The sequence below is a fragment of the Corylus avellana genome, chromosome 6, assembly GCF_965113065.1.
Source record: "Corylus avellana chromosome 6, dhCorAvel1.hap1.2, whole genome shotgun sequence".
Lineage (NCBI taxonomy): Eukaryota > Viridiplantae > Streptophyta > Magnoliopsida > Fagales > Betulaceae > Corylus > Corylus avellana.
Window position 1 is genome coordinate 4,093,075 of NC_142495.1, and position 26,528 is coordinate 4,119,602.

The 26,528-nt window shown below is 33.8% G+C and overlaps 2 protein-coding genes across 2 annotated transcripts; both read left to right on the plus strand.

Annotated features, from left to right (window-relative positions):
• Positions 1-3,092: 3,092 nt before the first annotated feature.
• LOC132186583 (U-box domain-containing protein 33) lies at positions 3,093-10,205 on the plus strand. The gene is made up of 9 exons (XM_088517345.1): positions 3,093-3,280; positions 3,603-3,724; positions 3,966-4,087; positions 6,459-6,571; positions 7,269-7,666; positions 8,278-8,400; positions 8,497-8,922; positions 9,685-9,843; positions 9,954-10,205. The coding sequence occupies exons 1-9, from the start codon at positions 3,112-3,114 to the stop codon at positions 9,969-9,971; spliced, it is 1,650 nt and encodes a 549-aa protein (XP_088373471.1). The 5' UTR covers positions 3,093-3,111; the 3' UTR covers positions 9,972-10,205.
• Positions 10,206-14,518: 4,313 nt separating this feature from the next.
• LOC132186586 (U-box domain-containing protein 33-like) lies at positions 14,519-18,511 on the plus strand. The gene is made up of 8 exons (XM_088517344.1): positions 14,519-14,684; positions 14,825-14,946; positions 15,109-15,230; positions 15,526-15,630; positions 15,733-16,264; positions 16,966-17,085; positions 17,177-17,608; positions 17,810-18,511. Exons 1-8 carry the CDS (start codon positions 14,525-14,527, stop codon positions 18,509-18,511), a joined length of 2,295 nt encoding a protein of 764 aa, XP_088373470.1. The 5' UTR covers positions 14,519-14,524.
• Positions 18,512-26,528: the final 8,017 nt, after the last annotated feature.

The following is a 26,528-nucleotide window of genomic DNA, read 5'->3' on the forward strand; positions in this document are numbered from 1 at the left end:
CATGGGGCGTGATCCGGTCTCCTTCTTTACTATTGAGAAATATTGAGTACAATGGTACAAGTTTGAACCGCTACGTAGGCGTGATTCGGTCTCTTTCTTTACTATTGAGAAATATTGAGTACAATGGTACAAGCCTGAACCGCTCAAGTTTAATATCCCAAACCCAAGCCCTTAACCCCTTGTACACTCCACTCAATTGTCCCTCTCAAATACCCAGTAAATAAAAACTCTTTACACTTTGTAAATGCCACAAAGTGCTCTCACCAATTTGGATTTTTCGGATGATCTCAACCAAGTACTACATGTCCTTTTATATAGGCTTAATCACTAAAAATAGGAGAACAATTTTAATCCAATTGCTGCTAGGAAAACGAAACCATCATGAATACAAAGTCTTTTCCATGATGAAGATAAACATTGTGGCCCACACGTTTACCCATACACGTTTTCTCAGGAATCCAATTCCAAATTGTTCTTGGACTCCTTTTAAAACTAACATTATCTTCTTATAGATAAATAGGACTTGACTCTTGAGCCCACCAACTTGAATATTTTTATTTTCCAACAATTATCTTCACACTTGTTGACAATTTGAACCATTATCAACATGTCGAAATAATTATTGGCTTTGTCATGGGACGCGGTGTTTCTTACTTGCAAATACCTCTATTTTGTATTGTATTCTAGTGAGACGGGCCATATTGACTATTTGAGAGGAAAAAAGAGAACGCAATTTTATTTAATGACTTCTGCTTTATAAGACGTAATTTTTTAATTAATTAAACTATTTTTCAAAGACTTTAGAATGAATTTTCTAGCCTCACCACATACATTATTTTTATTTTAAAAAAAAATATCATGTCGGGTAGGTAAAATAACTCGAGACAAATAATGACTTTTGAATTCTTTAACTTGTATGATACATTTTGTGCTTGTTTTTTATTGTTTTTTTTTTTCTCCAAACCAACTAATATTAATAAAGGAAATACACACACACACACTAACTATATATATATATATATATTCTCTTTCAATCGTCATTTTCAGACCGTTCTTACGTTCTTAATTTGTCTCTTTCAATCGTCATTTTCAGACCTTTCTTACGTGGTTTGTGGAAAGAATTTCCGTCGCTTTGCTGAAAAAACAAAGAATTAATACATGGAAGACTATTATCTAATCTGCGCATGCGATGACTGGTTGATTTATATATATATATATATTCACTCAATCTCACAATATATAAGATATCATTTATGAGAAAATTACGTTTTAACCGCCGGAAATATTCCAAATTAAGATATTCCATACGTACACTTTGAAACAGGTTTTTTTTTTTTGGTGGTAGGGTTAGGGCTTATTGATTACAATATATTAATGCATGTTACCTGCTTCGGATACTTGCTCATTAAGAAATTGCTAATGCAGGTACTAGCTGATGAAACAATATATTAATTTTCCGGAATTTCTTGAACTTCAGCAATAAAAGTGATTGAAAAATTGTGTTTTCAATTCGCAAATTAACACTCGCATTAACAATGAAAATTGAATTATTATTGAACTCTAAGATCATTATATAACAATCCCACGAACAAACTTAATTAGAAAAGCAAGAAAATAATTTTTTAGCACTAATCTAAAATGAACTAAATCGAGTAAAGATGGAAAAAGTCTAAATATCAAAAAGTGAACCAAATGAAGAAAGAATACACAAGGGATCGATGGAGTTGACGATTCGTAGCCAAAATTAGAAGATCGTTCAAATTCGAACAGACTTAACTCGAGCAAATTTTTAACAAAATTCGAGCCAACTTCTAGAAAACTATTAGCTTGAGTACTATATGCGCCCTGTTTGCCCTACATCATTGATCCAATTAAGACGGACCCATCAATATATATACATATTAATCAAACAATAAAAAAATTATTAATCAAAAAAAAAAAAATCGAAAGACGCAAGCTAAACGTACAAGCTCTTCATGCATGGCCAGTACTACAAAAAGGACAAAAGGGAGCTTGCTTCCTACGAACGTCTTAGCTCCATCTGTCATCATCAAGTCCAACGTTGCCAGCTGATCATTTTTCCATTTCATCACGGATTATAAGTTGCCACGAAGAAATTGATAAGTAATTGGGTGGGGCCATTTCTAAACCATTTTTCTAGGGTTTTATTTATTAATTGACTGATGAGGTGAGGTGAGGTGAGGTGAGGTGACATCTGTTTGACGTTTTACTACAAAAAAAAAAAAAAAAAAAACAGATCGAGGTGTTAGAATTCAAAGAATCTCATCTGACCCTTTTAATTCTTTCAACTGGCATGGAAATTAAGGGATATTACCGATCTTACGTGGTAAGATCCGATGTGGTCTTTTTTATTTTTTATTTGATATATATTTTTTAAAATTTTAAAAATGATTTTTTTTTTTCATAATAATGACCATATTTTTTTTAAAAATACAAAATAAAAAAAGATCGCATATGATGTTATTGGTTCATAATTTTTTATTTTATTTTATTTTTTTAAAAAATGACCACATGAAAATAAAAATTAAGTCAAAAAATTGTGTCTTTATCATTCCTCAATTATTTTATTATTATTATTTTTTTTTTTTATGCATCTCGTTTTGTAATGATTTCCCTGTCACCATGGAAATGGTGAATAATCTTTACAGTAGAATATGATCATTTTATTTTATCTTTTATAAATAAAAAAATTACTACAAACAAAATTTTTCTAAAATTCAAAACCTTATAACACATCAATCTATACACGCATCAGCTACAGTATAGTTTTGCCAAACACAACCTAGAAAGTACTGTTATTCTTTTGACTTATGATTTTAAGTCGTTGCACTCCTGCGCAAGCCATGGGTCCATATGCTTGTATATATGTACACAAAGGAGTCCAAACAAGCAGTCCCTTTTACTCCCAATCATATCCTAATTAACGGAGCCCAGAAACTTTATAGAACATACAAAGGCTTTTAGCCTTTTACCATTTCCTTTTTTAAAAATCTTGTTTTTTTTTTGGCTGGATAATTGAATCTTATAATATTCTCTTCAGAAAACGAATTTTGATGAGTTTGTGAGTTTTCTCTTGTGTCCGGGAAAAGTATGGGAAGCAGACAGGAGATGAGTTTAGAGGATCCGATGGTATACGTTGCTGTGGGAAAAGATGTGAAGGCTGAGTGCAATTCAACCCTGTTATGGGCTTTGCAGAACTCCGGAGGAAAGAGGATTTGCATTCTTCATGTTCATATTCCTGCGCAGCTGATCCCCTTTAGTATGTACCAATTACATATATATATATGATTCATGTATGTATACGCGCACGTGCATGTCATCACACACTCACTCACAAATATTACAAATATCCAAACATATTTGTTGATGTTTTTATGGGAATTCATCAGTTTTGATTTATTCAGTTGTGCTGCTGCTTGACTTGTTGGAACTGTTCTTGGTTGACTTTATTTGTGGAAATAATTATGGAAAATTGCAGTTTTTTGCTTGAAGATCGAGTTTGGCTAATTTCGTAGCTTAATTTTCAGTATTTAAAGGTGGATTAATTAATTAGAGTCGTATTTTCATGGGTTTGCATGCAGTGGGTGCAAAAGTTCCGGTGAGCTCATTGCAGGAAAAGATAGTGAATGAACACTGGGAAACTGAAAGACAAAATATGCATGCCATCCTCAATGAATACCTTATTTTCTGTTCCCAAAGGGGGGTATAAATTCTTCTTCGATCGCTCTCTTTTTTCTGTTTGTTCTAATATTCTATTCTCTCTCAATAGAATTGTTTATTGTAATTCTGATATAAATACAATCTGATAGTCTTGTTATCATATTTATCTGGCGGCCTGAGTTTAATTATCTTTATCCTTGTCTGTTTGCATGCACCCTCTTGATCCTTGGATTGCTGTTGCTTGTTGTGATCAAGTTTGTCTCATTGTGGTTTTATAAATCTAGGCACGGGCTCAGAAACTAGTGACTGAAATGGACTGTATTGAGAGGGGAATAGTAGAACTCATCTCTCAGCATGGGATCAGGCAGCTTGTTATGGGAGCAGCAGCAGAGAAGCACTATAAAAGGTACAACAACTTCCATGTCGATAGTCATGTTCAATATATATCCACTACTGTGGATATCTTTTGATATCTCACCCTCACACAAAAGAGAAAAATATATAAAAGAAAATGTCTTCTCTAATTTGTCAATGGCACTACAAACATGCACTACAAAAATGGAGTAAATTTTTAATTAGGAGTTTTTAACGTGTCAATGGTATTGATACATCAAAAACCCATTTTGACGTGCGTCTTTTGACGTTTCTCAACTGTTAAAACAGAAGTGTCAAAAATTTCAGGTTTTTGACGTGTCTACAGTGCCACGTCAAAATTTTTTGACAGTGTCGCCACGTTAGAATTTTTTGACATGGCAACACTGCCACGTCAAAAATTTTGGCCATCTTTTTTTTTTTTTTTTTTTTTCAATTAAAATAATATATATATTTTTTAAATTATTTTCACCCCCACCATGTTTCTGTCTCTCTCTTCTTTTCTCCATTTTCTCCCACATGGCCTAGCTCTCTCCCTCTCTTCTTTTCTCCATTTTCGTCGTTACTCCCCCCCGGCTCTCTCTCTCTCTCTTCTTTTCTCCATTTTTGTTACTCCCCCCCAACTCTCTCCCTATCTTCTTTTCTCCATTTTCTTACGCTCTCTTCTTTCCTCCATTTTAAAAAACCCAAACCCAAAAAATCTTCAAAAAATCAAAAACCAAATAAAAAAATCAACCTAAAAAATCAAAAACTCAAACGTAAAACTCAACAAATTTTCAAAAACCCAAAAAATCTTCTTATCTTCTATTATTCTTCTTCTCTTCTCCTTTTTTTTTTTTTTTTGCAGATCTGCTTCTCTTCTCCTTTTCTTTTTCTTCTTCTTCCTCTTCTTTTTCTCCTTTTTCTTCTCCCCTCTAAAGGGAGCTGGCCGGCTGTAGAGAGAAGGGGCTAGGGAGATTGAGAGAGGAGAGAGAGAGAGAGAGCTGAGTTTGGAAATGAAAGAAAAAGGACCAAAAAGTTGAATATATAAAAAAATTATAAAGGGAAAAGAAGACGAAAAGAAGATAGAAAAAGTTAAAAATCCCGCTCATTTTTTTTAGTGACGTGCTAACATTTAACATGTCAGAAATTTCTGACGTGCTAGTTTTAACTCGTTAGAAATTTTTTTTTTCCCTATATTATTGCATTGAGAATAAAATTTTTTTTGAGCAGAAATAATTTCTGACGTGCTGGTTTTAGCATGTCAGAAATTTCTGACGTGCCAAAACCAGCACATCAGAAACTATGTAGATTTTTTTTTAAAAAGGGAATAGAAATAATTTCTGACGTGCTGGTTTGGCACGTCAGAAATTTCTGACGTGCCAAAACCAGCACGTAAGAAACTATGTAGATTTTTTTTAAAAAAAGGAACAGAAATAATTTTTGACGTGCTGGTTTTGGCACGTCAGAAACTATGTAGATTTTTTTTTTTTTTTTTTTTAAGGAACAGAAATAATTTCAACGTGCCAAAACCAGCACGTCAAAAACTATGTAGATTTGTTTAAAAAAAAAAAAAAAAGGAACAGAAATAATTAACACTCTCAAATGTCATTATTATTCAAAAGGCCCTTACAAACGTTGGTTTCTCTGGTACTTGCTATAAATTCAAAACTTCATAAGAAAGGTGATTAAGAATTAAGAGCTTATTAACATTTCTATGCAATGATGAACCAAAACCTATATAAAATAAATATCATGATTTTTTTTTTTATAAATCTACATAGTTTTAGCACGTTAGAAATAAATCAGATTTTCTTTTTTTTTAAAAAAAAAAAAAATTGGAACAGAAATAATTTCTGACGTGCCAAAACCAGCACGTCAGAAACTATGTAGATTTATAAATAATAAAAAAAAAAGGAACAGAAATAATTTCTGACGTGCTGGTTTTGGCACGTCAGAAACTATTTAGATTTAAAATATATATATAACTGTAATTTTTAACTGTAATTTTTGACGTGTTACTTAGACACGTAATGGCACGTCAAAAATTTTTGACGTGCCTGTATGACAATTTTTGACGTGTCTATTCAGACACGTCAAAATTTATTGACGTGGCAAACATGAGTTACTGTTTGCCACATCAATAAAGTGCAGGTTTTTTGTAGTGATGAGAAAATAAGAGTAATTTAATATACATACTAGGGCACCACTTTGAGCCCAAAAGCCTAAGCTAATGTGTTTTGGTCCAATTAGATATATTAGCCACTATTTGTTACTTATATTTTTTCAATGTAGGACATAAACCTAACAAATACATACACAAGATATGGTAATAGAGTGGTTATATGATTTTGGAGAGCTCACAATATTGTTAAATGAACTCAATGTTACTGACTTTGTATTAGTACTACTGCATGAAATTGCAGAAAAATGATGGACCTCAGGTCTGATAAAGCTAAATATGTGCGTGAACAAGCACCTGTCTCCTGCCACATACAATTTATCTGCCAAGGCCACCTCATCTTCACCAGGTATGCGCGCTAGCTAGACGGTTTTTGTTAATCAAGCTTTTGCAATGATGACATGTATGCATTTATAGGAAAAATATATGAATTTCTTAATCATGTATATGTGAGGCTATGCGGGGCCTGATTTTGTATATGACCCGGTTTGACATTAGAAGCTACGGTTTAAATGGTTTTTTTTTTCCTGAGGCTTAGTCTATGAGCGCTCTAGCTTGGGCCGACAATTTTTTGGCCCGTTTTAGTGTTTTGACCCAGTTGGGGGTCGTATTTATAGTCGTTTCTGACTGTAGGGCTATAGGGTTTTGTACAGATGTGACGCCTTGTGTATTGCTTCTTTCGAAAATGACATTGTGTACATAGTTAAATATAGCTATTATGGGCTATTTTTTTCTTTGAGTAGTTGTAGACACTTCAAAATAAAAGTTTTGCAAAAATTTGTTAGAGTAGTGAACCACATAAATTTCTGTATTTTATGATTGCTTATTTTTTGCTTTTTTTATTATTTTTTGCGTCTCACTGATTTTGAAAAATATGATGGATTTCCTAACCGTATATCCTTAAAGGAGAAGAAGCTTATAAGCTTTTCAAAAGCTCATTGTTCATATTTATGTTATGGCCACAGAATGCTTGAAATTGTTGAAATACTTTTCACTTTCAGTTTAATCCTATTACTAATGCAAGTACCATATCAAAATAGGGGAGCAAATGCAGACGCTGAAACTGAAACTGGAATATCCAACAATAGGAAATCACGGTCTGTTAGTTGGGGGCACAGCAGGGACACCTCCAAAATAGGACAATCATTGAGATCACAATCTGTTTCAGAGAAAAACATTAATAGGAGTAGCGGTGGAAGGGGCCTGTTGGACATATCTTTCCCAGAAGGCACTGAAGAGCTTGCATCTCCAAAGAGCTTGTTGGACGTAGAAGGCAGTTCTGATGAGCGGGAATATGGCTTATCAAGGAGTCCTCCCCATTTGGGTTGCTCAACATGCTCTTCCAGAAGAGGGGCTGAGGATGAGAATGTGAAGATCTCATCACCATTACACCAACCAAGTCCATCATGGATTTCTGCATGCTCTTCTAGTACTGGAGCTCTCAGTGATGTGGTATATATATATATATATATATGTGCGCAAAATATTAAGACTCTTTTGCATTATGTTAAAGTAATGATTAAGTGTTATAGGAAGAGGTAAATTTTCATGGTATTAGAGGTAAAGGTTCTGAGTTTGAACTTCAACTCTGTCATTTACCTCCTATTTTAATCAAATATTTCACGTATTGGACATTATTAAAACTTATAATTTAGAGAAGATAAATGAGAATAAGGAAGAGAGACTTAGAGAATTAAGATGATTCAGCCTATGACCTACGTCTATACATCAAAGACTTTTTATGGCTATATTTTTCCTTGATATTTTTTATTTTGTACAATACTTTTACAAATTTTTTCTACTTTTACATTAATAACAATAAAATTAATTTATCATTTGTAACTTTTGTCTCTTAAGTTTTTGTAACTCTTAACTCTTGAGTTATTTATTTCTTGAGTTATTGTAGCTCTTGTCTCAATAGTCTTCGCTTATTAAAAATGAGTTAGAGCCTACGTGTGAGGGGGAGACATAATCCTATCGACTTAATTTAGCTTTAAGAAAAACGGTGATTTAACACATTATTCATTTGAAATGATAAATGACAAACGTTTAATGGATCCTAGCAGGATGGAAGTCTATATGTTAATACCCTTTATGAGAAACTTCAACGGGCGTGGGCAGAGGCTGAAAAAGAGATACTCAGGCGTCAGAAAGCAGAAAGAGATCTAATTGAGGCTCTATGCAGGGTAAAACATTAAGAATCTTCTCCATTTCTGGAGATTTCTCTTATACTCTTTTAGACATCTCTATGCCAAAATGTTCATATTTATTCCATTCAACAGGCCCATGAAGAGTTGATACAAAGAAAAACTGAGGAAGCGTTGGCAAAAGAGAGAGAGATGGAAGAGGTGAAGAATCAGAGAAACCAAGCAATGGAAGAACTCCGGTCTTCTCAAGTACAAATTGCAGAGTTACAGAAGGGGATGGATGAGCTGCAAGTGGAGCGTGATAATGCTCTGAAAGAAGCTCAAGGGCTGAGAAGAAAGCAAGAGGGCTCAATGAGAGACAGGCTGCCATTCTCTGAGTTCTCCCTCTCCGAGATTGAAGAGGCCACTCATAGCTTTAACGAATCCATGAAAATTGGAGAAGGAGGATATGGGAACATTTATAAAGGTATCTTGCATCAAACCAAGGTTGCTATAAAGAAGCTACATTCACAGAGCATACATTCTCATGTCGCACAAGGCCCCTCAGAATTTCAAATGGAGGTTTGTGGTTGAATCATTTAAATTATATATTTATTTATATATTTATGAGTAATACTAAGGCTATCATACAACTAGATAATGTGATAGTGCAAATTAGTCATTGAATCAGCACTTCGAAAAAAAAAACTAGGGCTAATTTTCATTGAATTATAAGACCTTTGTCTATTTTTTTCTTCAAATAAATAATAAAAATGAGATGAAAATACCGTTATATCCTTTTATTAAATTTTTTAAAAATGTATATTGACCAAAAAAAAAAAACACACAAATAGAAAACCTATTAGTATAGTTGCGCCATCTGTTGGGGATGGCTACGAACCACCTTTCTATTTGAGGGTGGTCACGAGCCACTCCTATGATGGGGTGTTCGATCTTCTCGTGCAGTCACTCCTCTGTTGAGGGTGGTCACAAGCCCCCCTTTCTATTTAGGGTTTGTCGTGAGCCAATATTTTCTAATTGGTAGCCACTTCGGTTAAAGGGGTGGCTCATGCCACCGTGGTTTGTGTATTTTTTATTTTATTGTACTTTTTCAAAAATTTTAATAGGGGAGGTTATGTATAGCACACTTGCACAACTATTTGTTGATTGTAGCCAAAATTAAGAATATGAAAAGATTGTGAAACAACAAACTGATAGACTTCCTTGTCATTATGATCAACTAAACTTTCATTATTCACAATTCCAATTATTTGACCACTTTAAAAAAGAAAACACAAACACAAATTTGCGTTTGATGTAATTGGTTGGTTGTATAACATGTAGGTTCGTGTACTGAGTCAGCTGAGGCATCCAAATCTAGTGAAACTCATTGGATCTTGTCCAGAAGCTTTTGCACTCATCTATGAGTATGTCCCCAATGGAAGCCTTGAAGATCGACTCAGCTGCAAGGACAACAGTCCTCCATTATCATGGCAAACTCGAGTAAGCATTGCCAAAGGGCTCTGCTCTGTTCTTGTTTATCTACATTCCATTAAGCCTCACAGCATCATTCATGGTGATTTGAAGCCCTCCAATATCCTTCTTGATGCCAGCTTTGGCAGCAAACTTAGTGACTTTGGAATCTGCCGCATAATCTGCCATGAAAGTAGCTCAACCAACAACAGTACCACGCTGTGCCATATAACTATCCCAAAGGGCACTTTGCCTTACATAGATCCTGAGTTTCTTGAAACAGGAGTGCTGACTTTTAAGTCAGATGTTTACTCCTTTGGACTCATATTGCTGCAGTTGTTGACTGGGAGACCACCCTTCTTGATAGCAAACGAAGTGGAAGATTCGTTGGATGCTGGAAACTTGAAAACCCTGTTGGATCCTTTGGCTGGAGAGTGGCCTATTGCGCTTGCTCAGGAGTTGGCTCGGTTGGGGTTGAGGTGCTGTGACAGGAAGCGAAAGAGGCGGCCAAACCTTGGGTCAGATGTCTGGAAGGTGCTTGAGCCATTGAACACATCATGTGCAGCCGATCAAGTCCTGACCCCAGCTGGGTCTTGCACATGATCAATCTTTATTGTATTCGTCCCATTTCCTAGGTAGGTTATTCTGATCTAGTACTTAGAGGCAGAATATTGCTTCATGGTGAAGGAAATATATGTATATATAATAAATTGTAAGATCGAGTGCTTGTTATTTATATTCGTTTTAATAGTTTTTTTTTTTGGCTTATCATAATTTTTATTCTTATATTGATATTCCAGAAGCTTTACAATTCGTTTATTTATGAGTAATTTTAAATACTCAATTCTTATTCTATTTCTATACAATTGAGTTGATGTGACAATGCTCATCAACCTTTAAATTATTTTTATTTTTTTAATAAAAATTTATCCAATAGTTTATAGAGATTACTTTAATTATATAAGAGTGAGACAATAGTTGACTATATGACAAATATGATAAATCACATCCTAGAAAAAAAAAAAAAAAAAAAGGGAAATTATATCTAAAATCCTTAGGTAAACGCGCTTTTTTTAAAAACTCCCTGAATTTTTTTTTTTGAAAATTTAGTCCCTGGGTCACTCGAAACTACTAGAAAACTCTCTACCGTCAATTTTTGTTAACTTCCGTTAGTCTACTCAAAACTCACCGTTTTATCTGATTAAAATATTATTTTTTTATTAATTTAATTTAAAAAATTCAATCTTAAAAAAAAAAATAAAAAATTTGAAGGGTGGCCAGGGGTGCCCCCCCCCCCCCCCCTATGGGGTGGCTGTAAGCCACCCCAGGGGTGGTTCGCCCACCCCCAGGTGGTTTGGGGTGGCCTGCAGGCCACCCCAAACCACCCATGGGGAAGCGGGCTTCTTGTTCTGCAGCAAATTGTTCTTGCAGCCATTTCTGCTCCCGAAATTTTCGCTTTTCCTCTTCCTTTTCCTGTCGTAGCACACTATATTCTTCCAAGCTTTGTAAGACAGGAACCCTGTCATATAAGAAAGGAATTCCTTTCTCCATCTCCCAAGCTTTTACTTTTGCAGTCAAATTCTCGCAAATAGATGATATTTTGCTGACCAGGTTCCGTGCTTTTTCAGCACGTTTCAGATTTTTGTGTGCTCCTCTTCCAGCACTATAGCGATTTTCATCCCTTTCATATTCTTCAAGCCACTTCTCCTCCTCAATTGCATCTCTCCATTTCTCCACCTTGTCCAAGATATCCTTCCTGCTTAGAGCTTGCTCTTTGGCTTTTGCAATCTGATCATCCATGCTTGAAAGAAGATCAGACAGACAGATCCACATTACCAGAAGAAGAAGAAGCGAGAGAGAGAGAGAGCAAAAGAGAGAAGAGCGTTACGAGCGTTCGCGAGCCACCCCAAGCCACCCAAGGGGTGGCTCGAGCCACCCTTCAATTTTTTTTTTTTTTTTTTTAAAAGATTGAATTTTTTAAATTAAATTAATAAAAAAATAATATTTTAATCAGATAAAACGGTGAGTTTTGAATAGACTAACGGAAGTTAACAAAAATTGACGGTAGAGAGTTTTTTAGTAGTTTCGAGTGATCCAGGGACTAAATTTTCAAAAAAAAAAAACCAGGGAGTTTTTTAAAAAAGCGCGTTTACCTAAGGATTTTAGATATAATTTCCCAAAAAAAAAAGTATGCCTATGTATAGGAAAAGTTTTACTCTTATTATGGCTTTTTAATAACCCATTGAATAATATTGATCACATATTATGACGTGAGAAAAAAAGTACTATTTTTTTTTCCATTTTTTAAATGGGTTGAAAAATATTTCATTCAAATTGGTTTGAAAGAAATTTATGTCTTATATAAATAAAGGAAACATGTATTTCTAGGAAAATCTTTGGCAAAAAAAAGAAGCAGCAAATAGCTAGTACTTCCAAAAATCCAAGAGTGACATGTAACTCAGTGCTGGCATCGTATGGTCAATAAGAAGATTAGGTACATGATATTATCCAAAGTATTAAAAATGTAATTTCTATATATACAGATTGGAATGTAATTTAGCTACAACTTCTGTCGCTTTGCTGAAAAAAAAAAAAACAAAGAATACACGACAACGTCCATGATTCTGTCAATGGTTTACCAAACAACGCGCAGGAGAAAATCTTTTCTATTTTTATTTTGAGAAATGTTAGGTGTTTTTTTTGTGTCATTTTTGTTTTAGGTAAAAATTATTTTATAAAAATTAAGTGAAATAAATAAGAGTAACTTTCTTTTTTTATTTTTATTTTTATCTTTTTGAAAAGATCAAGTGTCTTATCTATGAGAATTAAAACTATTCCAAGTTGAGAGTACTTCCCTTTATCTGGATGTGGTATGAAATCCCCTTTTACAGCCTTGAATAAAAATTTGACACATTAGCTAAAAACATCAAATACAATGGAGATAAAAATACACATCTTTAATTCAAACCAATCTCATAGACTTTTCTATTTGTTCTAACCTAACGCTTACCACTCACCATCGAACCCCCCACCCGCCTCCAAGCCCTTAATACCGGAGTCTTCAAAACCCACAAAGATTGTGGTTTTGGTGGTTTTATCAATGAGTATTTTGTCTGTGAGGTATTTTATTAAGAGAAAGAAAATTATTTGGTATGAATGGTTATATTATTTTTTGATGTTTCAAGTTGAGGTATCTGCTTCTTATTGAAAGGTGCAAAACACCTAATTTACACCATGAATTGATTAAAGTTATTCTCTTCCAACTTACGTCAATCTTCGTACTTAAAAAAAAAAAGTCAATCTTAGGTACTTGCTGATCAAGAAATTGCTTGGTCAGGACTTCTACAGTCTTATTGTTTAATATGATCACCATGTATAATATTGTTACTTCCACAATTGTTGACCAATATAATTAACTTTAACCAATAACCATAAAAACCGCTCAAGTAGCAGCAACTTTTTTTGTTTTTGATTTAGGGCATGAAAATGGTTTTCTATTTTTACTTGGGCGGCCTGAATCAAATCATAGTACGTATTCAGTTTTGAAGTTATGATATTTAGTTTAATTAGGTTTTAATTTCTAAATATATTATTCGGTCAATTACACAATAGCTAGCTTCTTATATATTTATATATATATTGGAGTATCATTACGCGGTTTTTAGCCACTCAAATATTCCGAAGATATTCCAAGAATTTTTTTTAAAAAAAACAATATATAATAACTTCAGTCAATCTTCAGGTAATTTCTATAGTCTGTCTAAGATGAAACAATATAATAATATTAATTTCGTGGTCAAATTCTACCGTTCACTCTTTTATTTTAATTATTATTTCATGTTTTAGGTCTCACTTGTTGACATGGAAGATCAGAGTTTGGTTTATATTTGAAACTGAGTATTAAAATATTAATTAAATAACCGTTGAGCGACCATCCTTTTACTTGGCACTGTACATGAAATGGTCCAAGTTCTGCTTTATTCATTTTTAAAATAAGTGTTAATTTAATCAAAGATGATCCATGTATGAATTATTTAATAGTTCTTTGTATTAAAGTATTGATTAAATAATTACATTTATCTCTTTCTATTAGTTTAAACTTTTAAGATAAATGACAATTTAAAACTCTGACTCTAGATCTTATATTGGACTAACAAATTAAGATAACTTCATCCAACAAATATGACCTAAAAGATGAGGGAAGAGAAACCATAATGGCTATAGAAAAATTGTTATAATGTCAAACACACAATTTGCAATGTAGTATATAGATTGTTATTCTTTCGATTTATTTTATAAAATTTTAAGTCTCTGAAAAACTCCCGCGCAACTCTCGGGTCCACGCCGGCGTATACACAATAGAGTCCAGACAAGCAATCCCTTTTGCTCAGAAGTCAGCAAGCTATCCCTTTGTACAGACCTGGTCAGAAACCCAACAAAGCCTTTTTACCAAGTCTTCGTTTTATTTTTATTTTTTTTTTAATTTCTCAATTATTTTTAATTTGCTGAAAACTTGATCCTTCTATATATTCTCTATTGATGATCAGAAAGAAAGGTGAAAATGAGGGTTTTTGGTGAATGAGTTTTCCAGTACTCGTTGCATATATAAAGAGCTGTGGGGGTGTCTGCAATTTTATGGTATATATATATGCGTTGAATTTATTAGATTTTCTGGGAAATGGGAAGCAGGCATGAGACTTTGGAGGATCCGATGGCAATCATGGCATCTGTGATTGATGATAGGATATACGTTGCTGTGGGAAAAGATGTGAAAGAGTGCAAATCAATCCTGTTATGGGCTTTGCAGAATTCTGGGGGAAAGAGGATTTGCATCCTTCATATTCATCAGCCTGCACAGCTCATTCCCTTCAGTAAGTCCCAAACACGTACATGTTAATTTCTTTATGATTCCATGCAAGTAGGCTCGATCGTGAAACGATTTGAAAGGAAACTTGGAAGAATATTATATAATCTGGAATTTATTAGAGTTTTTTTGTTGATTAATCTGCAGTGGGTACAAAAGCTCCAGCAAGCAAACTCAAGGAAAAGATAGTGAGCGATTACCAGGAAACTGAAAGGCAAAACATGCATCAGATCCTCGATGAATACGTTCGTTTCTGTCTCCAAATGGGGGTATAGATTTTATTCCCTTTTTTCTGTTTGTTTTATTCACTTTTCTTTTTTCCTTTAGTGTTAAATAAATTTAGTTTATCTAATTGTTAAAAAGAATAATTAAAAAAAAAAATTATCTAAATTCATAGGTTGGAAATTTCTGATTTATTTTTTAAAATGTAGGTACGGGCACAAAAACTAGAAATAGAAATGGACCGTATCGAGAAGGGAATTGTAGACCTCATCTCTAAGCACGAGATCAAGAAGCTTGTTATGGGAGCAGCCGCAGACAAACACTACAATCGGTATAGACAAGACAAAATCTTTTTCCACATCATCATTTTCATTTCTTGATCTATTCTTCGTTGATATCTAACAGTCACAAATTCTCATCACCAACAAATTGTTATCCAAATTATTACGATCAATTTAGATAGTAATTATTATTAATTATTTGTCCAAACAAATTTTGAATTGTCCGAACAGTTATTCGAACACATAGAATTCATATAAACTCCCTGTGAAACGAGATATATTGCAAATTGTTTAGTACATTAAAAGGGTAAAAGTTTAAAACCAATTATTGCTTGATAATTGCAGAAGAATGACAGAACTCAAGTCTAGTAAAGCAAAATATGTACGCGAACACGCCCCTATTTCCTGTCATATACAATTCATCTGCAAAGGCCACCTCATCTTCACCAGGTTTGGTAGATATATGTTTTTATTAAATTTACCATTTAATATTTATAAATGGTAAATTTTATATTAATTACCAACGCAAATTTAATTCCCATATGGATATAGGGAAGCAAGCGCAGAGATATTGCCTGAAAGTGGACAATCAAACCTCATGAAATCACGGTCGGTTGCTTTGGGGGCGCACGACAGGGACAGGGACAATAGTGAAATCCGACAATCAAACTACGTGAGATCACAATCTGTTACAGCGGGGCACAATAGGGATAGCAGTGGAAGAATGATGGGCATATTTGATATCCCTTCACCGGCGGCAGCGGGCACTAGTGATCAAGAGACTTCTTCATCTCCAAAGAGTCCTTCGGGTTCTGATGGATGGGGGGATGGCTTAGGATTGGGAAGGAGTCCTTCCGGTTCGGGTTATTATTGCTCAACCAGCTCTCCCAAAAGAGTGGCTGACGTAACTCTGTCTTCATGGAATGAGGCCAATGAGTTTAGCGCACCCTCTCCCGCGGGTTCGGGTTATTCAAGAACCTCTTATGTGGATATCGGATCTCCATTGCTGCCGCAGAGTCCAAGATTGGTTTCTAGTGCAAGTACCATCTCAACATGCTCTTCTAATGGAGCCCTCAATGCTGTGGTACGTGCAATGCATCCACATATATATATATATATATATATAAAGAGAATTACACATTTTGATGTATAACTAGTTTTGCGGTGTTAATCTTGAATTTTATATCAAAAGTGAAATTGATATAAATTTTATATCAATCTTGAATCTTTAAATTTCATCTTTATTATTAGGGTTTTTCATTAAATTAAATAGCAAATAGGTGAAATGTCTTTTATACCATTGTAAAATTTATATTTCTCTTAATTATAAATTTTATTTTATTTTTTAAATTCCTGCTTTTCGGTGGGTCAACAAATTTTCAGATTTTTTTTTAAAAAAAAAAAACAAAAAATTCAATAACAAATGACATTCTTTGTTGAGACTAACCAATGAGTGAAATTAAAAGGGCCTGAAAAATAAGATGCCTGCATTATAATTTTTGATAATTCTATGTCAATATTGCTGACCCAAAAATAGTATTTTGGTCATTTTAACATTGAGAGTGTAAGTAAAGTTTATATATATATATATATTATGAGGCATGCATTGCATGCATGTGGAGCTTTGAGTCGTACAGTATATTTTCAATTTTGGGGCCTCTATAGAAGCGTTTAATTTAGCTTTCTATTTAAAATTTATTTATAGAAATTGATCAAATTAAGATTAAGCGATTAAACAATATGTTCGAAAAGGCTTTAAATTTAAACATGGAAGGGATATCCTAGCAGGACGAAAGTTTAGATGACACTCTTTATGAGCGACTTCAACAAGTGATGGCAGAGAATGAAAAAGAAACACTCAGGCGTCAAAGAGCAGAAAGAGATGTGATTGAGGCCAAACGCCGGGTAAAGATTTTAATAATAATAATAAAAAATTCTAGTTGCTGCAGAACTTGAAACATAATCTGATGCAAATTGTGAATAATCAAATGAACAGGGCCAAGAAGAATCGAGACAAAGAAAAGAATTTGAGGAAGCGCTGGTGAAGGTAAAAGAAGAGCTTGAAAATGTGAAGAATCAGAGAGACCAAGTAAAGGAAGAACTGGGGATTTCTCAAGAACATGAATTATCATTAAAGATTCATATTGCAGAGTTACAGAAAGTGATGAATGAGGTGCAGATGGAGCGTGATAATGCGCTAAAAGAAGTTGAAGGGCTAAGATCAAGAAAACAAGTTGGTGATGATGATCACTTCTCTGAGTTCAAGCTCTCTGAGATCGAAGAAGCTACTCAGAAGTTTGATGAATCCAGGAAAATTGGACAAGGAGGATATGGAAGCATTTATAAAGGTCTCCTGTGTCAAAAAGAGGTTGCAATCAAGATGCTACAATCTCCTGGCGCCCATGGCATCTCACAATTCCAAATGGAGGTCTGTCTATTCCTTTAGAAAATTTATTTGTAGTTTTAAATCACCACTTATACCAAAACTTTAAACTAATAGAAATAAGTAAATTTAATTATTTAATAAACACTTTAACAATTGGGCCTATGGCTATGAAGAATGGAATGAAGTTAGATCAAAAGTGTGGAATTCTATCTCATTTGTTGGTTGTATATATATATATATCAGGTTAGTGTATTGAGTCAGCTGAGGCATCAGAATCTTGTGAAACTTATTGGATCGTGCCCTGAAGTTTTTGCACTCATCTATGAGTTTCTCCCTAATGGAAGCCTTGAAGATAGACTGAGCGTGAAAGACAACAGCCCTCCATTATCATGGCAAACTCGAATACGCATTGCCACAGAGTTGTGCTCTGTCCTTGTTTATCTTCATTCTGCTAAACCTCACAGCATAGTACATGGTGATTTGAAGCCCTCCAACATCCTCCTCGACGCCAACTTTGTCAGTAAACTGAGTGACTTTGGAATCTGCCGCATGTTGTTGTCTGATGCAAGTTCAAGCAACAACGTTAACACAACGCTGTCTCATATAACTATCCCAAAGGGCAGTTTCGCTTTCATAGATCCTGAGTTTCTTGAAACAGGAGTGCTTACTTTGAAGTCTGATGTTTACTCGTTTGGGATCATATTACTACAACTGTTGACTGGGAGACAACCCTTTAAGATATCAAATGAAGTGAAATATGCCCTGGATGCTGGAAACTTGAAAGCTCTCTTGGATCCTTTTGCAGGAGACTGGCCGATTTTGGCTGCTCAAAAGTTGGCTCGCCTGGGATTGAGATGCTGCGACAAAAACCGAAGGAGCCGGCCGGAGCTTGGGTCAGAAGTGTGGAAGGTGCTTGAACCAATGAGGGCTTCATATGGGTCCTGAAGATCATTAATATAAATCCCAACCACCTTCTTAAATATTAGTCCTTGTATTTCTTTCATTACGTTTCCTGATATTTATATGACTTGTTTAAGCTTATGCTTGGTACTAGATTTGTTGTCTTTGGTTGTAATAGAAGAAATGTCTCCAATACTTGTACAGTTTCTTGAGGCCAATCCTCGTTATGGCTGCCATCAACTGATGAGATATGCAAAATAGCAAGCAAAAAAACTTATTTCAGCAATTTTTTCTTAAAGAAAACAGGTCACACATAATGTTTTAGAAATTTTCAGTTATATTACATGGATTTATTTTTTCCAAATTTACTCTTAAGTAATCAAAAATTGTTTCTAGATTTTAATGTTTGGATTGTTAAAATGTGCTGATGAATATATAGATATTTCAAAATATGAAAAGTTGTCGGGAAAAAAAAAAACAAATTACGTGTTACATTTATTATATGTTTTAAACGATAATTAAAAAATATTAATTAATTAATTATTTTGTTTCTTATAGTATTTAATATATTTGAAAATAATTTTGTTTTACTTATTTCTTTTAATATTGTCTCTTTAGAACTAAATTTTAGGCTTCGTTACTACGTACGCCGAAGGATCGGTTGAGAACTTGTGGTGGCGGGTCAAGTCAATATGGGCCACCCGATTAATTAATGTATTGGCGATGGACCACATACATGTAGTGGTTGTATTTCGATCTTGTTTGTTAACCTCCACCCTTTTGTTACTGTTTATGATTTATGTGAAGAAAAAAAAAAAGAGAATAATATTCAGTATAAATAAGTGAAAAATGGTATTAAAAAGTAATTTTTTTTTTATTTGAATATTAGTAAAAAGTAAATAATGTGATATAAAAAATGAATGATGTAATATAAAATGTACTAAAAAAAGTGAGAATGCTTTAATATTAATTTTTTTTTCAAAGAAAAAAACTGGCAAAAAAAAAAAAAGCCCTAGTAAAAGACAAAAAAAAAACGGTTAGTAAAAAAGCGGTTATTCGGATGCGGTTAACCGCTAGTCGGGTTGCTGACCGCCTAGCGGTTAGCGATTTTAACCACTAACCGTAACCGCCTTTTCATCCCTACTATTTTTGGTTGAAAAAATTTTCTTCAACCTAATTTAATAAGTGACATATGTCATATTTTACATTTTTTTTTTAATATTTTAACAGTTATTTATTGTCATTTTACTAATCTAAAAATTTAAACATTAATTTTTTTAGAAACTTAAAAATATTAAATAACACTTATCATTTATTAGAGTAAATTGAAGCAAATTTCTTTTTACAAAAATTTGATATAAGTTATTCCACGGTCCATTTCGGGGGCTGGATTGACGTGATTTGGACATGAGTGTGATCAGTACATGCAATTAGTGCATGCAATATTCCTCCTGCTCCGGCGGGGTCCACGCCATTAATGTACCCGACGGACGACGACAAGACGAGGTGGAATTTTGTGGAGATCTAGAAGGGAACATCTAGAAGAAGTAGTACTGTTTCCGAACTGAGTTTTCCGGCGGGGTCCATGCCATTAATGTACAGACTTGATCAGAACTTCACAGAACCAACACAACCCTTTACCAAGAGTCTTCGTTTTTTTTTTTTTTAATTAAATTTCTCAACTATTTCTAATTTGCTCAAAATTTGATCCTTATATTCTCTGTATTGATCAGAAAGCTGAAAATGAGGGTTTTTGGTGAATGAGTTTTCCAGTACTTGTTGCATATATAGAGAGATGTGGGGTGCATGTATGCAATTTATGATGATTAGGGGTGTCAAGGCGATTATGGTTAACGGTTATTGTCAATAACCGCTAACCGTAACCGCCTTAGCGGTTAGTATATTTTACTAACCGCAACCGCTAACCGCCTAACAGTTAACGGTTAGCGGTTAGTGAAATAGATAACCGCACGCTAACCGTTTTTTCAAAATTGAGCTTTTTTTGAGCTTTTTGGGTATTTTTTGGCTTTCTTTAGTGCTTTTTGGGCTTTTTGGGCATTTTTGTGTTTTTTTTTTTACTTTTTTTTTTTGTATTTTTAGTGTAATAATGCTTTAATTAAATTGTAGTTATAAGTAATATATTGTTTAATTCAATTGAACCAATTGTGATTATCATTGTACATGAATCATATGATTAACTTGTAGACTTAATTATGACTTATGAGTTATGTCATATTATAATATGATTTAATGATCAATTCATCATGTGATATAATCATATCAATTATAGTAATAATATATAAATTACTAAAATTATAATGATAATACCTTAATACTTAAATTGTGTTTATAAGTAACACATTGGTCATTGTTTAATCCAATGTCAATTACTTAATTTGATATTATACGAATCATATCATCATTGTACATTAATAATATGATTCACTTGAAGTCTTGAATAAAGTATTTGAATTGTCATTGAATCATATGATTAAGTATTGATATTATACATTTATATTATTCATATGCATATGTAGACTTATATAGACTTATAAGTTTATAACATACATTGGAAATAAGTCTCTGAATATTTAATTGTTGTATTAATATGAATTGGTATACTTATGAGTTATGTCATATTATATATGTATAATTTGTTATTATATAATCAAATGATTTAATGATCAATTGATCATGTGGTATAATCATATAAATTATAGTGATAATATATTAATACTCAAATTGTGATTTAATTATTTTTTTAAAAAATTGTGATTTAATGATCAAGTGATTATATGATATAATCATATAAATTATAGTGATAATATATTAATACTCAAATTGTGATTTAATTATTTTTAAAAAAAATTGTGATTTAATGATCAAGTGATTATGTTATATGTATAAATATTTTTATAATTATAATTATAAAAATATATTATATAAAAAGGCGGTTAGCGGTTAGAGTTAGTAAACCCAATAACCGCTAACCGCTAGGCGATTATAGTTGTTAGCGGTTAATACGATTAAGCGGCTAAGCGGTTAGCGGGCGATTTTTAACCGCCCGCATTGACACCTCTAATGGTGGTATATATGCGTTGAGACTTTGGAGGGAAGCAGGCATGAGACTTTGGAGGATACGATGGCAATCACGGCATCTGTGATTGATGATATGATATATGTTGATGTGGGAAAAGATGTGAAAGAGTGCAAATCAATCCTGTTATGTATGGGCTTTGTAGAATTCTGGGGGATTCCATGTAAGTAGGCTCGATTGTGAAACGATTTGAAATTAAGGAAACTTAATTGGAAAAATATTATATAATCTGGAATTTATTAGAGTTTTTTTTTCTTGATTAATCTGCAGTGGGATCATAACCTCACAAGACAAGACTCAGGGATCATAACTTCTTCTTAGAGAGACTACTACAGAAGACTCTCAACTACATGATAAAGATTGCAACAACTGAAAACCATAATCATAATAACCAGAGTAATAATAAAGCATCATAATATAGATAGTTCCTCAAATGTACTAGTCAAAGACCGATCATCAATATTACAAAACATAAGAAATTGTTTGAGAATAACATTAATGCCTAAGCTTAAGTAGTGCTAACATAATGAGAATCCCTATCATCTTTGCTCGGACGGATCCTCCGTCATCCTACATAGACTTCAGCCATACCGGGTCTAAGTCTTAAAAAATGACCCGTGTCAAATCCTTCGCCACCACCTGAATTCATCACTTGCTAAGCTAGTTAAACTGTGCAATTTATATATAATGGAGGGAAAAAAAATACACTGGGTGAGTCTAAAAACTTAGTGGGTAAAAATGCACATAATACTTATGCCATTGAATGATGAACTCCGTTTGATAAAGTATACAGCATTTTGGTATGACAGCTATTCATGAATTCAGTATAGATACACTACATGTTATAATCATGTGAATCAATGATAGTTTAATTGCATGGTTTACCCAAAATATTACTCATTCTCAGTAGGGTTAGTGTCGTCCTGAGAGACCTGTAATACAATGCTAGTACCCTGACCATTATACACTACCGTCAATAACACTAGTAGCCTGACCGAGTTTGACTTTGGGTGGCCCACACTACTAATGATGTATGTCTTGTAGTGACCCACCAATTAAGGCTGCGTCAGTCACAAAATAATCATTGGATCCAAGGCCCATATATCACATTCACACATACATTTGACCATAGAGTTAACATGTATAGTAAGCCCATGGCCGTTATCACGCACGTACCAATGTACCATATCATACGATACAATTAGTCTTGTTTGTATTTTACATGCATGCTCTTACAATCTCATCATGTTCGTTATCTTCTTAAGTAGCATATTTTCACAAAATGTAGAGTTCAAATCATAGTAAAAGTGTGTTTCATGATATTGTAAAATGAATGTTTTGTACACAAAATAGATGTGCAATGCGAAAAGTATGAGTTTGTACTCACCTGGGTTGTACAAATCCTCCAAAAATCCCTTTGGCGGTTCAAAGTTCTCTAAATTTGTGGAAAGCCTAACATTAGAACTAAGTCCAAGCTAAACAAACCTAGAACATGAAACCAGAGGCTATTGAACGACTGCACAAAATGGCATTCCCCCTAAAGTGCCTCTGAGTGAACGTTTGGGCTCGATGCTGAGTGTTCAAACAGAGAGATTCAGATAGAACCTCAATTGGTCCAACAATTTCCTAAGCAGTCCTAAACTAGTTCCTAGTCTGCAAAATGGTTTTTAACACATCCTACCCTAAAACAACATCATTACGCAACAAGAATCCATCTAAAGGGAAGGAAAAGCTCAAAACAAGAGAAAACCTAAACCTTTAGATCTCTAACAACTAAGCTACTGTAAGAACCCAAAGCTAACACAACATCCCAAGAAAATACTCGAAGAGAGAGAGAGAGAGATAGTTACCTCTACACAACAAGAACCTCAACTCCTCCTCTTCAAAAACACTAATGAAATCTTTCTCAAGCTTACAACAACACTCAAACAGGGTTTTTCTAGGGCTCAGATGGCAGATTGGGTGGGTAAGGGTTGTGGGAGGGGGTATTTATAGAATAGAAAAAGCTGTGAGCCCTATAGTGCAGTGAGCGTTCGGTACTACAGTATTGAATGTTCGTGAACTGTTTACCCAACAGTTTTTGGGCTACAATCGTACACTCGGGCAGTATCCAGTGGTCAAGCAAAAGTCAATGAATGTTCGAGCTGGTTCTCACATGAGCGTTCGTGTACTATTATTGCAGGGGAACGTTCGTGTGGTCCCCATATGAGCGTCTGGTCAGAAAGTCCAAAATTTCCAAAATGATCCTCTAGCTACTCTTAGTGACCAAAAGTCCAATTAACCCTTCAACCAAGCTGTTTAAGCCTAGTTAATTATTTGGGACACTACACAAGACATTGCAAATTGTTTAGTAGATTAAAGGGGAAAAAGTCTAATTTTACTAATAATTTTAACGTGACTCGATGTTTAACTTAGTAAAATGTGTTACAATATTCACCGTTGGATTGAATGCACTACAAAAAATCTTTTTTTTTTTTACCAAAGTTTTCTAACGTGTTATAGTGTCTGACATGTCAGAAAACTTTTCTGACATGACGTTTCTGACGTGTGTTGAATGTCAAAAACATAATTTTTTTTACTAACGTGTTATTGTTTGACACGTCAAAATTTATTGATGTGTTACTGTTTGACATGTCAAAGTTTATTGGCGTATTACGGTTTGGCACATCAATAAATTTTGTTGATGTGTTATATTTTAACACGTTAATAAATTAATAATTTAAATTAATTAAAAATAATTTAAACTAATAAATTTTTAATTGAAATACTGGCGTGTCAAAATTGACACATCAGTAAATTTTAAAAAATTATTAAAAAAAATAATTTTTCTTTTTTAAAATTTTTTCTGATTTTTTTTTTCAATTAAAAAATTTATTAATTTAAATTATTTTTCAATTAAATTTTTTTAAATTTTTTTTTTTTTTTCACCATCATCTCTTTCTCTCTCTCTCTCCCTTCGTTTCTCCATGGCCAGGCCTTTCACTGTCTCTCTTTCTCTCGATCTCTACAGCCCCCTGCTTCTCTTTCACTTCCTCTTTCAAACTCTAGATCTCTGCATCTCTCTCTTTCACTTCCATTTCTCTCTCTACGACAATTTCCTTCTTGGTAAAAATTTTGTCAAAAAATTGGAACTACATATAGTAAACAATTGGAACCCAGCTCACTATCTGCAGATCAAAAAAGCCGACCCAGAATCAAACCAAAAATTGGAAACCCAATCAAAATCAAAGAGCCAAAAAAATCCCTAACCCAGTAAGAGAAAAAAAAATCAAAATCCCAAACCCAGTAGAAAAGAAAGAAAAAAAAGAGAAAAGAAACACTGACCTGCGCAGGTGGGGAGAAAAGAAAGAAAAAAAGAGAGGGAGAGGAAGAGATAGTCTAGATAGAGCAGGTGGGGAGAAAAGAAAGAAAAAAAAGAGAGAGGGAGAGGAAGAGATAGAGCTGCGCGGAGAGAGAAAAGAAAGAAAAAAAAGAACCAGCTCACCATGCTTGGGCGGGAGAGAATTAGAAAAAGGGAGGGACAGTTAAAAAAAAAAAAGGGTTAAATACTTCAGACTCCTCTGAGTTTCACAACTTTATTTTTTCTTCTCTTGGGGCATCATTTTTATCACAGGAAGTCTCTGTAGTTTTGATAACTGACCAAGTTAGTCCTCCGTCAGTTGACCATTAGTTGACTTAACGGAATTTTACATGAACCAATCAAATGTTGACACGTGGCACCTACTTAATTTTTTTTTTTAATTAAAAAATAAGTATTTTTGAAAAAAAAAAAAAAGAAAAAAAAAAAATTTGGGGGTGGCTCAATGGGCTTGGAGCCAAGGGGGTGGCTCGGCCACCCCCATCCGGCCAGATGGGGGTGGCCAGGACACCCCATGGCCAAAGGGGGTGGCCGAGCCACCCCCAAATGGCCAAGGGGGTGGCCAATTTTTTTTGTTTTTGTTTTTTTTTAGAAAATACTTTTTTTTTTTTTTAATTTAAAAAAAAAAAATTAAGTTGGTGCCACGTGTCAACATTTGATTGGTTCATGTGAAATTCAGTTAAGTCAACTAGCGGTCAACTGACGGAAAACTAACTTGGTCTATTATCAAAATCACTGGGACGTCCTATGATAAAAATAAAACTCCAAGGAAAAAAAAATAAAGTTGTAAAATTTCAAGGGTTCTGAAGTATTTAACCAAAAAAAAAAAAAAGAATACATTTAAAAGAGAGAGGGCTGGTAAGAGATAGAGCTACACTAGGCGGGAGAAAATTAGAAAAAAGGAGGGAGAGGAAAAAAATTAAAAAGGCAAGAAGAAGGGTGCATGCATAATATGATGGCGCTGCATGGGATGGGACGTCGGGCACGTTCTGATGGCGCTCCATGGAGTACTTCCCAACGTAGGTTACATGTGGCACATCAATAATAGGCTTAAAAATCAAATATATAATTAAAACATATATTTTTTATATAATTTAATTACTGACCTGTGAAAAAACGCCACGTTAATAATTTTTGACGTGGCAGTTTCACACGTTAATAAATTCTTACTTGTGAAATTAGCCGGTCAAAATTTTTTGACCTACTAATTTCACACGTCATTAATTTTTGATGTGTTAAAAATTGCAAGGTCAGTAATGTATAGAATTATAAAATATTAAAAATGAAAATTAATTTAACAACGTGGCAGTATCTACCGCGTCAAATTTAGTGATGTGGCAACATCAACACGTCAGAAAATTTTTGGGAAAAATTCACTTCACCCCCTAAAGTTTCAGGAATTTTTCAATTCGAACCCCAATGTTTAAAAATTGGCAATATAACCCACTAATGTTTCAAAAATTTTCAATTTAGACCATCTGTTACTAATTTTCGTCCAATTTGATGGAAATCATCCAACGTATGTGTCACGTGGGATTTTGATGCCCTTTATTCCAATTTTGCCTTCATTAAAACCTATGAAATTATTTAGGGGAAAATTCACTTTA